Source organism: Pseudophryne corroboree, chromosome 5 (genome assembly GCF_028390025.1).
Source record: "Pseudophryne corroboree isolate aPseCor3 chromosome 5, aPseCor3.hap2, whole genome shotgun sequence".
Classification (NCBI taxonomy): domain Eukaryota; kingdom Metazoa; phylum Chordata; class Amphibia; order Anura; family Myobatrachidae; genus Pseudophryne; species Pseudophryne corroboree.
This window is the reverse complement of record NC_086448.1, coordinates 224,800,941-224,814,944: the sequence shown is the minus strand read 5'-3', so window position 1 is coordinate 224,814,944 and position 14,004 is coordinate 224,800,941. Positions and strand designations below refer to the sequence as shown.

At 46.2% G+C, this 14,004-nt stretch overlaps 1 protein-coding gene across 1 annotated transcript in view; it reads right to left on the bottom strand.

The window, feature by feature from the left end:
* Positions 1-1,080: 1,080 nt before the first annotated feature.
* The window catches only part of PITRM1 (pitrilysin metallopeptidase 1), a 189,158-nt gene continuing 176,234 nt past the window's right edge, over positions 1,081-14,004 (bottom strand). The window contains exons 26-27 of the mRNA XM_063922149.1: positions 3,108-3,210; positions 1,081-1,337 (exon numbers count right to left, since the gene is read on the bottom strand). Of these exons, the coding sequence (XP_063778219.1) occupies positions 1,244-1,337; positions 3,108-3,210 (197 nt within the window). The 3' untranslated portion in view covers positions 1,081-1,243. The remainder of the gene's footprint in view (positions 1,338-3,107; positions 3,211-14,004) is intronic.

Below are 14,004 nucleotides of genomic sequence, written 5' to 3'. Positions count from 1 at the left end.
CGTAATCCTCCATTCTCCTAATCAGCTTGGTAGCCCTCATCTGAACCTTTCCTAGTTCCAGGATATCCTTTTTGTAGTATGGTGCCCAAAATTGTGTACAGTATTCAAGATGTGGCCTTACTAGTGATTTATATAATGGGAGTATAACACTTTCATCCCTTGCATCAATTCCACGCTTTATGCATGCTAATACCTTGTTTTCCTTCTTTTCTGCAATCCTACTTTGGGTACTGCAACTAAGTTTGTTAGTTTTTTTTCCAGCACAGAAACCCCTAACTTTACCCTGTTTAGTATGTAGGTGGTATTTGTGTGTTTGCTACCAAATTGCATTACCTCACACTTGTCTGTATTGAACCTCATACCCCATTTTGCTGCCCATGCTTCCAGTTTAAATAAGTGGTTCTGAAGAAACACAGCATCTCCCTCCGAATTTATAACCTTATACAGTTTGGTATCGTCTGCAAAAATTGACACCATGCTATCCAGACTTACTGCTAAGTCATTTATGAAAATGTTGAATAATAGCGGTCCAATGTGGAACACCACTCAGTACTTCAGTCCAATTTGAAAAAGGTTCCATTAACCACAACTCGCCGCTCCCTATTGTCTAACCAATTTCTAACCCAAGTGCATATTGTGCTCCCTAGCCCCAGTTCACACAAATTAGTGTAGTTATATTAAACTGCCAATTCCTTATGTTAATTAAAGGAACAGCATATTCTATTTTTCAAAGAGGTATGGGACAGGATGCAGATGACAACAATCAGGAGCTGCCTGAGAGGACGCAAGATGCTAATTTTTGTCTGTGGAACTGGTCGTGTGGAACAGGCATTTTATAGATAACTACAGACTTAAGCAGCCCCACAGATATCCCAGTAATTGAAATTTGACATAAAGGGAGGTGCTTTAACATTTTACACAATTCTGATCACTTAGAAATGATCTATTATATTTCTAAGTTTTTGAATAACGTACAGATATAGAGCTGGTTATGTGCCATTGTAACCGCCGCTCAGGAGGCAGCTGCTTATTTGTATAGAATTCTTAGATCTGATGTACAAAAGAAGACACATTAATGCAGACTGTTTTGAAAGATGTATTTGTTTGGCATTACAAGATATGTTAAGTTTAAAAAATATATCTATAATGACATGATACACATTTATAAATAGATATCCTTTAAAAGGACTAATACATTTCAAATATTTTAATAGGAATTCAATCTTCTTTGTGAAGAATAATCTCATCGAATAATCCAGGATGGATCTTTTGCAATACTTGCATTTTCAGGCCCCAAAATAGCTGCACCATGGGTGCAGTGACCAGTAGAGAGATACCTATTAGAGAAAGCATATGTATAACCCATTATTTTGGGTGCATAGTTTTAAACCTAAACACAGACAGCTGTAGACTAATGAGAGATGGTCAGCAGCCGTGATGAACCATTGCTGGCTGGTCAATCATTTCCAGATTACATATGTAAACCGTGCGGCACTAACACATATTCCCCGGATAATCTACGATCTGGGAAACTGAATACCCAGAATAGCTCTCATAGTAAAACACAACTCTTGCTAGCCTCAACAACTTTCCCAATAGAGAAAAAAAATGCTGCTCAAGGCATTAAAAAATAATAAGACAAGGGGGACTTCTGTATGTGTATATATGTATGTGTGTGTGTGTGTATTTTTATAAATTATATATATATATATATATATATATATATATATATATATATATATATATATACATACATATATATACACACATACACACACACACATACATACATACATAATGGCTGGCAATCCCAATACTGCAATCAGCAACCTCGGTGCACATCTCCAATAACAAGCATATATGTAGAAATAGTGGCACTCCAGCGGACTTCTTAATAACACAATAACAGCAGCAGTTGTATCAGCAACGTTTCAGACTGTACGCCTTTGTCGGGCAACAAAAACTTCTGTTGCCTGACAAAGGCGTAAAATCCGAAAAGCTGCTGATACAATTGCTGCTGTTATTGTGTTATTAAGAAGTCCGCTGGAGTGCCACTATTTCAACGCACACACACTATATATATATATATATATATATATATATATATATATATATATATATATATATATATATATATATATATATATATATATACATACATACATACATACATACATATGGAGGGACCAGCACTCAGAGGCTTTTTCATAAATGACTTATTCACACAATAATATCGCGCATTACATCAACATTTCGGTGCTTATCCCACCGTCTTCAGGATGCATAGCATAACTGGTGAGAGTCCATTTTCTGCCCATGTTTATGTTTTTAATTAGTTTTTAATAAATGGTTTTACACGATTTGGAGCCTTCTTTTCACATATACCTATTGTGAACGAATTGGGGAGGATCCTGATTTTCAGGAGAGTAAAGAATAAGGATAAGGAGTCCAATTACAACAGGGACCCGTGTATACGTTTGGAGTGGTTTTAATCTGTGCTTATAAACATCTAATTGATGGTGAGAGTCCATTTGATATTCACATCTGTGTCTTTATATCTAATAAATAGTATTACACTATTTGGAATTTTATTCCCATATGTACCCTTTGTGAATTAATCGGAAAGAATCTGAACCCTCGGGAGAATTAGGAGCAGGGTTGCTGGGATCAATTACAGCAGTGGCTGGATTTCTCAAAGCAAATTTAACTCAACTTGGGGTACGAGTCCAGTCACATTGTCTTACCATCATTTCCACATTTGGTTAAACAGTATTACGCTATGTTTGCATTTTTTGTCATTTGTGTTTAATAGTCATATTCCTGGTGAACACGACTATTCGATTCAAGCGCCCCAGACCCTCTTGGTAATATCTTTTTGTCTTGTTCTTTCAAAGTGTGGGTGACACTTTTATACCTTTTGGGACAAGGGCAGCTATAGGCGCATGGTCTTACCACCAGTTCTTAAATTTCTCCAGTTAGAATGTATTATTACTCATCCCCTCACCAGGCTTCAGGGTGGCTAGCCCTCATGGATACGACCAAAGGTTACCCTCAAGAGAAGTTATTATGAGCTGCTGTACAACATCCATTTGAAAGAACGAACTCACCTGCCGGCTACATCAATTAGATCAGATCGGCTGACTGCAAACAGTTGCTGTCGATGTTTCTGTCGCATCTCATCACTAATACCATTCATAAAGAAATTCATGCCTACAATATAACAATGTATTCAACACATGATGAAACAGTGCTTGTGGCTGCATGCTATTGAATTAATTTCTTTATCTGATGTAAAACACAACTGTTTCCTAAATACAGCGGAGATGTGAACTGCATTTTCCAGAACAGTGGCCCAAATTACAAAATGGCTGACTGCACTGTGAAGGTGACGGGTGCTATTTAACCTAAATACTGAATAATGCTTTGAAAAACCTCTAAGACAGTTCTGCATAATGCAACCAGAGTGGCCACCTAGTGGTTACAGGAGGTAACATCTAATGTAAGTATCAAGGGTATATGTTTTCTTTTTGTACAAAGACACAGATGTAATTTCTTACTCTACAGCCTCAGTCTGCTTCTAGGGGAAAAAAAAATCTGGTTTTGAAAAGATTAAATATTGTGCTTTTTAACAGAAAAAAATAAGATTTTACTCACCGGTAAATCTATTTCTCGTAGTCCGTAGTGGATGCTGGGAACTCCGTAAGGACCATGGGGAATAGACGGGCTCCGCAGGAGACTGGGCACTCTAAAAGAAAGATTAGGTACTATCTGGTGTGCACTGGCTCCTCCCTCTATGCCCCTCCTCCAGACCTCAGTTAGGATACTGTGCCCGGAAGAGCTGACACAATAAGGAAGGATTTTGAATCCCGGGTAAGACTCATACCAGCCACACCAATCACACCGTATAACTCGTGATACTATACCCAGTTAACAGTATGAAATATAACAGAGCCTCTCAACAGATGGCTCAACAATAACCCTTTAGTTAGGCAATAACTATATACAGGTATTGCAGACAATCCGCACTTGGGATGGGCGCTCAGCATCCACTACGGACTACGAGAAATAGATTTACCGGTGAGTAAAATCTTAATTTCTCTGACGTCCTAGTGGATGCTGGGAACTCCGTAAGGACCATGGGGATTATACCAAAGCTCCCAAACGGGCGGGAGAGTGCGGATGACTCTGCAGCACCAAATGAGAGAACTCAAGGTCCTCCTCAGCCAGGGTATCAATTTTGTAGAATTTTGCAAACGTGTTTGCCCCTGACCAAGTTGCAGCTCGGCAAAGTTATAAAGCCGAGACCCCTCGGGCAGCCGCCCAAGAAGAGCCCACTTTCCTCGTGGAATGGGCTTTTACTGATTTAGGATGCGGCAATCCAGCCGCAGAATGTGCCAGCTGAATTGTGCTACAAATCCAGCGAGCAATAGTCTGCTTAGAAGCAGGAGCACCTATTTTGTTAGGTGCATACAGGATAAAAAGCGAGTCAGTTTTCCTGACTCCAGCCGTCCTGGAAACATAAATTTTCAAGGCCCTGACTACGTCCAGTAACTTGGAATCTTCCAAGTCCCTAGTAGCCGCAGGCACTACAATAGGTTGGTTCAAGTGAAAAGCTGATACCACCTTAGGGAGAAACTGGGGACGAGTCCTCAATTCTGCCCTATCCATATGGAAAATCAGATAAGGGCTTTTACATGACAAAGCCGCCAATTCTGACACACGCCTGGCCGAAGCCAAGGCCAATAACATGACCACTTTCCACGTGAGATATTTCAGATCCACAGTTTTAAGTGGCTCAAACCAATGTGATTTCAGGAAACGCAACACCACGTTGAGATCCCAAGGTGCCACAGGAGGCACAAAAGGGGGCTGAATATGTAGCACTCCCTTTACAAATGTCTGAACTTCAGGCATTGAAGCCAGTTCTTTCTGGAAGAAAATCGACAGAGCCGAAATCTGGACCTTAATGGAACCCAATTTTAGGCCCATAGTCACTCCCGACTGTAGGTAGTGCAGAAAACGACCCAGCTGAAATTCCTCTGTAGGGGCCTTCCTGGCCTCACACCACGCAACATATTTTCGCCAAATACGGTGATAATGGTTTGCGGTTACTTCTTTCCTGGCTTTTATCAGCGTAGGAATGACTTCCTCCGGAATGCCCTTTTCCTTTAGGATCCCGAATTCAACCGCCATGCCGTCAAACGCAGCCGCGGTAAGTCTTGGAACAGACAGGGCCCCTGCTGTAGCAGATCCTGTCTGAGCGGTAGAGGCCATGGGTCCTCTGATATCATTTCTTGAAGTTCTGGGTACCAAGCTCTTCTTGGCCAATCCGGAACCACGAGTATCGTTCTTACTCCTCGCCTTCTTATTATTCTCAGTACCTTTGGTATGAGAGGCAGTGGAGGGATCACATAAACCGACTGGTACACCCACGGTGTCACCAGAGCGTCCACAGCTATCGCCTGAGGGTCCCTTGACCTGGCGCAATATCTCTTTAGTTTTTTGTTGAGGCGGGACGCCATCATGTCCACCTGTGGCCTTTCCCAACGGTGTACCAACAGTTTGAAGACTTCTGGATGAAGTCCCCATTCTCCCGGGTGTAGGTCGTGTCTGCTGAGGAAGTCTGCTTCCCAGTTGTCCACTCCCGGAATGAACACTGCTGACAGTGCTATGACGTGATTTTCCGCCCATCGGAGAATCCTTGTGGCTTCTGCCATCGCCATCCTGCTTCTTGTGCCGCCCTGTCGGTTTACATGGGCGACTGCCGTGATGTTGTCTGATTGGATCAGTACCGGCTGGTTTTGAAGCAGGGGCCTTGCCTGACTTAGGGCATTGTAAATGGCCCTTAGTTCCGGAATATTTATGTGTAGGGACGACTCCTGACTTGACCAAAGTCCTTGGAAATTTCTTCCCTGTGTGACTGCCCCCCAGCCTCGAAGGCTGGCATCCGTGGTCACCAGGACCCAGTCCTGTATGCCGAATCTGCGGCCCTCTAGAAGATGAGCACTCTGCAGCCACCACAGCAGACACACCTTGGTCCTTGGAGACAGGGTTATCAGTCGATGCATCTGAAGATGCGATCCCGACCACTTGTCCAAGAGGTCCCACTGGAAGGTTCTTGCATGGAACCTGCCGAATGGAATTGCTTCGTATGAAGCCACCATTTTTCCCAGGACTCGTGTGCAGTGATGCACCGATACCTGTTTTGGTTTCAGGAGGTCTCTGACTAGAGATGACAGCTCCTTGGCTTTCTCCTGCGGGAGAAACACTTTTTTCTGTTCTGTGTCCAGAACCATCCCCAGGAACAGTAGGCGTGTGGAAGGAACCAGCTGTGACTTTGGAATGTTTAGAATCCAGCCGTGCTGTTGTAGCACTTCCCGAGATAGTGCTACTCCGACCAACAACTGCTCCTTGGACCTCGCCTTTATAAGGAGATCGTCCAAGTACGGGATAATTAAAACTCCCTTTTTTCGAAGGAGTATCATCATTTCTGCCATTACCTTGGTAAACACCCTCGGTGCCGTGGACAGTCCAAACGGCAGTGTCTGGAATTGGTAATGGCAATCCTGTACCACAATCTGAGGTACTCCTGGTGAGGAAGGTAAATGGGGACATGCAGGTAAGCATCCTTCATGTCCAGGGATACCATGTAATCCCCCTCGTCCAGGCTTGCAATAACCGCCCTGAGCGATTCCATCTTGAACTTGAATCTTTTTATGTATGTGTTCAAGGATTTCAAATTTAAAATGGGTCTCACCGAACCGTCCGGTTTCGGTACCACAAACAGTGTGGAATAGTAACCCCGTCCTTGTTGAAGTAGGGGCACCTTGACTATCACCTGCTGGGAATACAGCTTGTGAATTGCCTCTAGCACAGCCTCCCTGCCCGAGGGAGTTGTCGGCAAGGCAGATTTGAGGAAACGGCAGGGGGGAGACGCCTCGAATTCCAGCTTGTAGCCCTGAGATACTACTTGAAGGATCCAGGGATCCACCTGTGAGCGAACCCACTGATCGCTGAAATTTTTGAGGCGGCCCCCCACCGTACCTGGCTCCGCCTGTGGAGCTCCACCGTCATGCGGCGGACTTGGAAGAAGCGGGGGAGGACTTTTGTTCCTGGGAACCTGCTGTTTGTTGCAGCTTTTTCCCTCTACCTCTGCCTCTAGACAGAAAGGACCCGCCTTTTCCCCGCCTGTTTTTCTGGGGTCGAAAGGACTGTACCTGATAATACGGCGCTTTCTTAGGCTGTGAGGGGACATGGGGCAAAAATGCTGACTTCCCAGCTGTTGCTGTGGAAACTAGGTCTGAGAGACCATCCCCGAATAACTCCTCACCCTTATAAGGCAAAACTTCCATGTGCCTTTTTGAATCTGCATCCCCTGTCCACTGCCGAGTCCATAAGCCTCTCCTAGCAGAAATGGACAATGCACTTATTCTAGATGCCAGCCGGCAGATCTCCCTCTGTGCATCTCTCATGTATAAGACTGAGTCTTTTATATGCTCTACGGTTAGCAATATAGTGTCCCTGTCTAGGGTGTCAATATTTTCCGACAGGGAATCTGACCATGCAGCAGCAGCACTGCACATCCATGCTGAAGCAATAGCTGGTCTCAGTATAACACCTGTGTGTGTATATATAGACTTCAGGATAGCCTCCTGCTTTCTATCAGCAGGTTCCTTTAGGGCGGCCGTATCCGGAGACGGCAGTGCCACCTTTTTTGACAAACGTGTGAGCGCTTTATCCACCCTAGGGGGAGTTTCCCAACGTGACCTATCCTCTGGCGAGAAAGGGAACGCCATTAGTAACTTTTTAGAAATTACCAATTTTTTATCGGGGAAAGCCCACGCTTCTTTACACAATTCATTTAATTCTTCAGATGGGGGAAAAACTATTGGTAGTTTTTTCTCCCCAAACATAATACCCTTTTTTGAGGTACCCGGGTTTATATCAGAAATGTGTAATACCTCTTTCATTGCCTCAATCATGCAACGAATGGCCCTAGTGGACATTAAATTTGACTCTTCGTCGTCGACACTGGTATCAGTATCCGTGTCGACATCTGTGTCTGCCATCTGAGGTAGTGGGCGCTTTAGAGCCCCTGATGGCCTTTGAGTCGTCTGGGCAGGCACGAGCTGAGAAGCCGGCTGTCCCGCATTTGGCATGTCGTCAAATTTTTTATGTAAGGAGTCGACACTTGCACGTAATTCCTTCCATAAGTCCATCCACTCAGGTGTCTGCCCCGCAGGGGGTGACATCACATTTATAGGCATCTGCTCTGCCTCCACATAAGCCTCCTCATCAAACATGTCGACACAGTCGTACCGACACCCCGCACACACACAGGGAATGCTCTTAACAGGAGACAGGACCCCACAAAAGCCCTTTGGGGAGACAGAGAGAGAGTATGCCAGCACACACCAGAGCGCTGTATAATGCAGGGACTAACTGAATTATGTCCCCTTATAGCTGCTATAAGTTATACTGCGCCTAAATTTAGTGCCCCCCCTCTCTTTTTTACCCTTTCTGTAGTGCAGACTGCAGGGGAGAGCCAGGGAGCTTCCTTCCAGCGGAACTGTGAGGGAGAAATGGCGCCAGTGTGCTGAGGGAGATAGCCCCGCCCCTTTTTCGGCGGACTTTTCTCCCGCTTTTTTATGGATTCTGGCAGGGGTAATTATCACATATATAGCCTCTGGGGCTATATATTGTGATTATTTTGCCAGCCAAGGTGTTTTTATTGCTGCTCAGGGCGCCCCCCCCCAGCGCCCTGCACCCTCAGTGACCGGAGTGTGAAGTGTGTATGAGGAGCAATGGTGCACAGCTGCAGTGCTGTGCGCTACCTTGGTGAAGACTGAAGTCTTCTGCCGCCGATTTTCCGGACCATCTTCATGCTTCTGGCTCTGTAAGGGGGACGGCGGCGCGGCTCCGGGAACGAACACCAAGGACGGGTCCTGCGGTCGATATCTCTGGAGCTAATGGTGTCCCGTAGCCTAAGAAGCCGAAGCTAGCTGCAAGCAGGTAGGTTCGCTTCTTCTCCCCTTAGTCCCTCGTTGCAGTGAGCCTGTTGCCAGCAGGTCTCACTGTAAAATAAAAAACCTAAAATATACTTTCTTTCTAGGAGCTCAGGAGAGCCCCTAGTGTGCATCCAGCTCGGCCGGGCACAGAAATCTAACAGAGGTCTGGAGGAGGGGCATAGAGGGAGGAGCCAGTGCACACCAGATAGTACCTAATCTTTCTTTTAGAGTGCCCAGTCTCCTGCGGAGCCTGTCTATTCCCCATGGTCCTTACGGAGTTCCCAGCATCCACTAGGACGTCAGAGAAATTGGATTTTAATTACCTACCGGTAAATCCTTTTCTCGTAGTCCGTAGAGGATGCTGGGGTCCACATTAGTACCATGGGGTATAGACGGGTCCACTGGGAGCCATTGGCACTTTAAGAGTTTGAGATTGGGGGCTGGCTCCTCCCTCTATACCTCTCCTAACAGACTCAATATAGGAACTGTGCCCGAGGGCACGGACAACTTCGAGAGAAGGATATTACACAGATAGTGGCGAGATTCACACCAGCTCACACATACAAGGCAAACAAAGCTAACCAGCTTGAAAATTCAGCAACGGCTAAACAAGATTACTTAACCAAGTAACAAAACAGTACTTAACCAAGAACTAAGCAGTACAGAACTAAGTAACCACTGCAGTATCACGAAGCGCTGGGCGGGCGCCCAGCATCCTCTACGGACTACGAGAAAAGGATTTACCGGTAGGTAATTAAAATCCTTTTTTCTCTTGTGTCCTAGAGGATGCTGGGGTCCACATTAATACCATGGGGATATATCAAAGCTCCCAGAACAGGAGGGAGAGCATGAAGGCTCCTGCAGAACTGATTGACCAAACTTAAGGTTCTCAGAGGCCAAAGTATCGAACATGTAGAACTTTGCAAACGTGTTCGACCCAGACCAAGTAGTCGCTCGGCAAAGCTGTAAAGAAGAGACACCCCGGGCAGCTGCCCAGGAAGAACCCACCTTACGAGTAGAGTGGGCTCTAACAGATGTAGGACACTGCAATCCTGCTGTAGAATACGCATTCTGGATAGTGAACCTGATCCAGCGAGAGATAGTCTGCTTAGAAGTAGGACACCCAAGTTTCTTGGGATCATACAGGACAGAGTCCGATTTTCTGTGATAAGCAGTCCTCTTCACGTAGATTTTCAGAGCCCTTACAACATCCAAGGACTTTGATGAAATTGAGGAGTCAGTAGCAACTGGAACCACAATAGGTTGGTTGATATGAAATGCAGACACAACCTTCGGAAGGAACTGCTGACGTGTCCGGAGCTCAGCTCAATCTTCACGAAAGATCAAGTAGGGACTCTTACAAGACAAAGCCCCCCAACTCCGACACCCGTCTAGCAGAAGCTAAGGCCAACAAAGTGACAGCCTTCCACGTGAGAAACTTGACCTCAACCTCCAGGAGAGGTTCGAACCAATCCGATTGGAGGAACTGCAACACCACGTTAAGATCCCAGGGCGCCGTAGGTGGCACAAATGGAGGCTGGATGTGCAGAACCCCTTCCAAAAAAGTCTGAACCTCAGGGAGGGAATTTTTCTGAAAGAAAATGTATAGGGCCGAAATCTGGACCTTTACGGATCCCAACCGCAAGCATATATCCACACATGCTTGCAGGAAGCGGAGAAATCCCAGTTGAAACTCCACCGTAGGAAACTTCTTGTACTCACACCAAGATACATACTTTTTTCAAATGCGATGGTAATGTTTAGACGTTGCTCCTTTCCTAGCCTGTATCAGGGTAGGAATAACCTTGTTCGGAATGCCTTTCCGAGCTAAGATCTGGCGTTCAACCTCCATGCCGTCACACGTAGCCGCGGTCAGTCTTGATAAGCGAACGGCCCCTGCTGCAGCAGGTCCTCCCGAAAAGGAAGAGGCCTCGGCTCTTCCAGCAGTAGATCCACATACTAAGCCCTTCTTGGCCAGTGCGGAGCAATGAGGATTGCCTGAACTGTTGTTCTCCTTATGAGCTTTAGAATCCTTAGAATTAGTGGAAGTGGAGGAAACACGTACACCAACTGGAACACCCACGGAGTTTACCAGGGTGTCCACCGCCACTGCTTGTGGGTCTCTTGACCTTGAGCAATACCTCTGAAGTTTTTTGTTGAGGCGGGAGGCCATCATGTCTATTTGAGGAACCCCCCAAAGATTTGTCACCTCCGTGAACACCTCTGGATGGAGGCCCCACTCTCCTGGATGGAGATCGTGTCTGCTGAGGAAGTCCGCTTCCCAGTTGTCCACTCCCGGAATAAAAATTGCTGACAGTGCTAATGCATGCTTTTCTGCCCAGAGGATGATTCTTGTCACCTCTGACATTGCAGCTCTACTCTTTGTTCCGCCTTGTCGGTTTATGTAGGCCACTGTCGTTACATTGTCCGACTGCACTTGAATGGGTCGATCTCGCAGAAGGTGAGTCGCTTGGAGAAGACCGCTGTATACAGCTCTTAGTTCCAGAATGTTTATTGAAAGACTGGATTCCAAACTTGACCACCTTCCTTGGAAGGTTTCCCCTTGAGTGACTGCACCCCAGCCTCAGAGACTTGCATCCGTGGTTAGAAGGATCCAGTCCTGAATCCCAAACCTGCGGCCCTACTAAAGGTGCGGCATTTGTAGCCACCAGAGGAGTGAAATCCTTGCTTTTGGCGACAGACGTATTCTCAGGTGCATATGTAGTTAAGAACCCGACCACTTGTCTAGGAGATCCAATTGGAAGGATCGAGCATGAAAAATTCCGTATTGTAGAGGCTCATAGGAAGCAACCATCTTCCCCAGAAGGCGAATGCACTGATGAACTGAAACCCGGGCTGGCTTCAGGACATCCCGGACCATTGTTTGTATCACCAACGCTTTCTCCTCCAGTAGAAACACCCTCTGCACTTCCGTGTCAAGGATCATCCCCAGGAAAAGGGCCCTACACATTGGCCGAGCAGTGACGGGGGGTGTGAAGTTTCTTCACTCCCCGCGTCAACCGGCTCCGTAGCAGTGCAGGCAAATATGGACGAGATCTTCCATATTGGCCTGCATGCACAGCCGACGGGGCACCAGCGATGAACGAGCGTGGGGCCGCGCATCGTTCATCGCTGGTGCCTCCACACTCAAAGATATGAACGGTATCTCGTTCATTAATGAACGAGATCGTTCATATCTTTGTCTTTTAGGCCCTGCACACTGGCCAAAATCACTCAATCTCCTTGTTGGCTCCAAATGTGACTTTGGAAGGTTCAGGATCCAACCATGGACCCTAAACAGATGAGTCGTGAGAACAATGAACTGCAACAGCTTCTCCCTGGACGACGCCTTTATTATGAGATCATCCAGGTATGGAATTATGTTCACTCCCTGTCTGCTGAAAACCATCATCTCTGCCATCACCTTGGTGAACACCCTCGGTGCAGTGGAGAGACCGAATGGCAGTGTCTGAAACTGATAGTGACTGTCTGACAGTGGAAATCTGAGATAAGCCTGGTTCGCAGGCCAAATCGAAATGTGGAGATATGCATCCTTGATATCTAGGGATACCAGAAACTCCCCCTCCTCCAGACCTGAGATCACCGCTCTCAGAGACTCCATTTTGAATTTGAACTCCCTTAGATAAGGGTTTAACGATTTCAAGTTCAAAATTGGTCTGGCCGAACCATCCGGTTTCGGTACCACAAAAAGGTTTGAATAGTAACCCACGTTGTGTATATGAGGTGGAACTGGAACAATGACCTTCGACTTTCCAATTTCCGGATAGCTTCCTGTAGGACATTTCTTTCTGTCAGTAAAGCTGTCAAGCCTGATTTGAAGAATCGTTGAGGTGGGGTTTCTTGAAACTCCAGTCTATACCCATGCGACACAATATCCAGTACCCAGGGATCCAGGCCGGACGGCACCCAGACGTGGCTGAAACTTCTGAGTCTTGCCCCCACCAGCCCGTCCTCCAGGCTGTTTGGTCCACCGTCATGTTGAGGATTTTGAGGTACCAGAAGCAGGTTTCTGGTCCTGGTAGCCTGCAGGAGCAGGCTTCTTGGATTTTGCCCGACCACCTCTAAAGAAGGTGGTAGGAGGCTTGGACTTTTCGTCTTATCGGTCCAAAAGGACTGTGATGCAGATGAAGAAAAGGGTTTCTTCGTAGAAGGCGTAGCTGGGGGAAGAAAAGGTGACTTACCAGCGGGTGCTGTGGATATCCATGCATCCAATGCTTCCCCAAATAGAGCCTGACCTGTGTAGGGTAGGTTCTCCAAACTTCTCCTGGATTCTGCGTCTGCAGACCATTGGCGTAGCCAGAGTCCCCTGCGAGCTGAGACAGACATGGAAGATATCCTTGCAGTCAGCGTACCCAGGTCCTTCATGGATTCCACCATGAACCCCGCAGAATCCTGTATGTTACGTAAAAATAATTCAATGTCACTTCTATCCATTGAATCCAAATCCTCTAGTAACGTGCCGGACCATTTTACTATAGCCTTAGAGGTCCATGCGCAGGCAATAGTAGGCCTAAGCGCCACTCCTGAAGCAGTGTATATGGATTTGAGCGTAGTGTCAATCTTATGAACAGCCGGTTCTTTTAACGCGGTAGATCCAGGGACAGGTAAAAACACCTTTTTTGACAGTCTGGACCAGAGGTTCTCAAACTCGGTCCTCGGGTGCCCACACAGTGCATGTTTTGCAGGTCTCCTCACAGAATCGAAAGTGAAATAATTAGCTACACCTGTGGACCTTTTAAAATGTATCAGTGAGTAATTAATACACCTGTGCACCTGCTGGGTTACCTGCAAAACATGCACTGTGTGGGCTCCCGAGGACCGAGTTTGAGAACCTCTGGTCTGGACAGATGCGTCAACTATGGGTGGGTTTTCCCATTTTTTTCTATCTTTCTTAGGGAAGGGAAAAGCAAACAGAATCCTTTTGGAATCTGGATTTTTTTCTTCGGGTTTTCCCAGGATTTTTCAATAAAGCGTT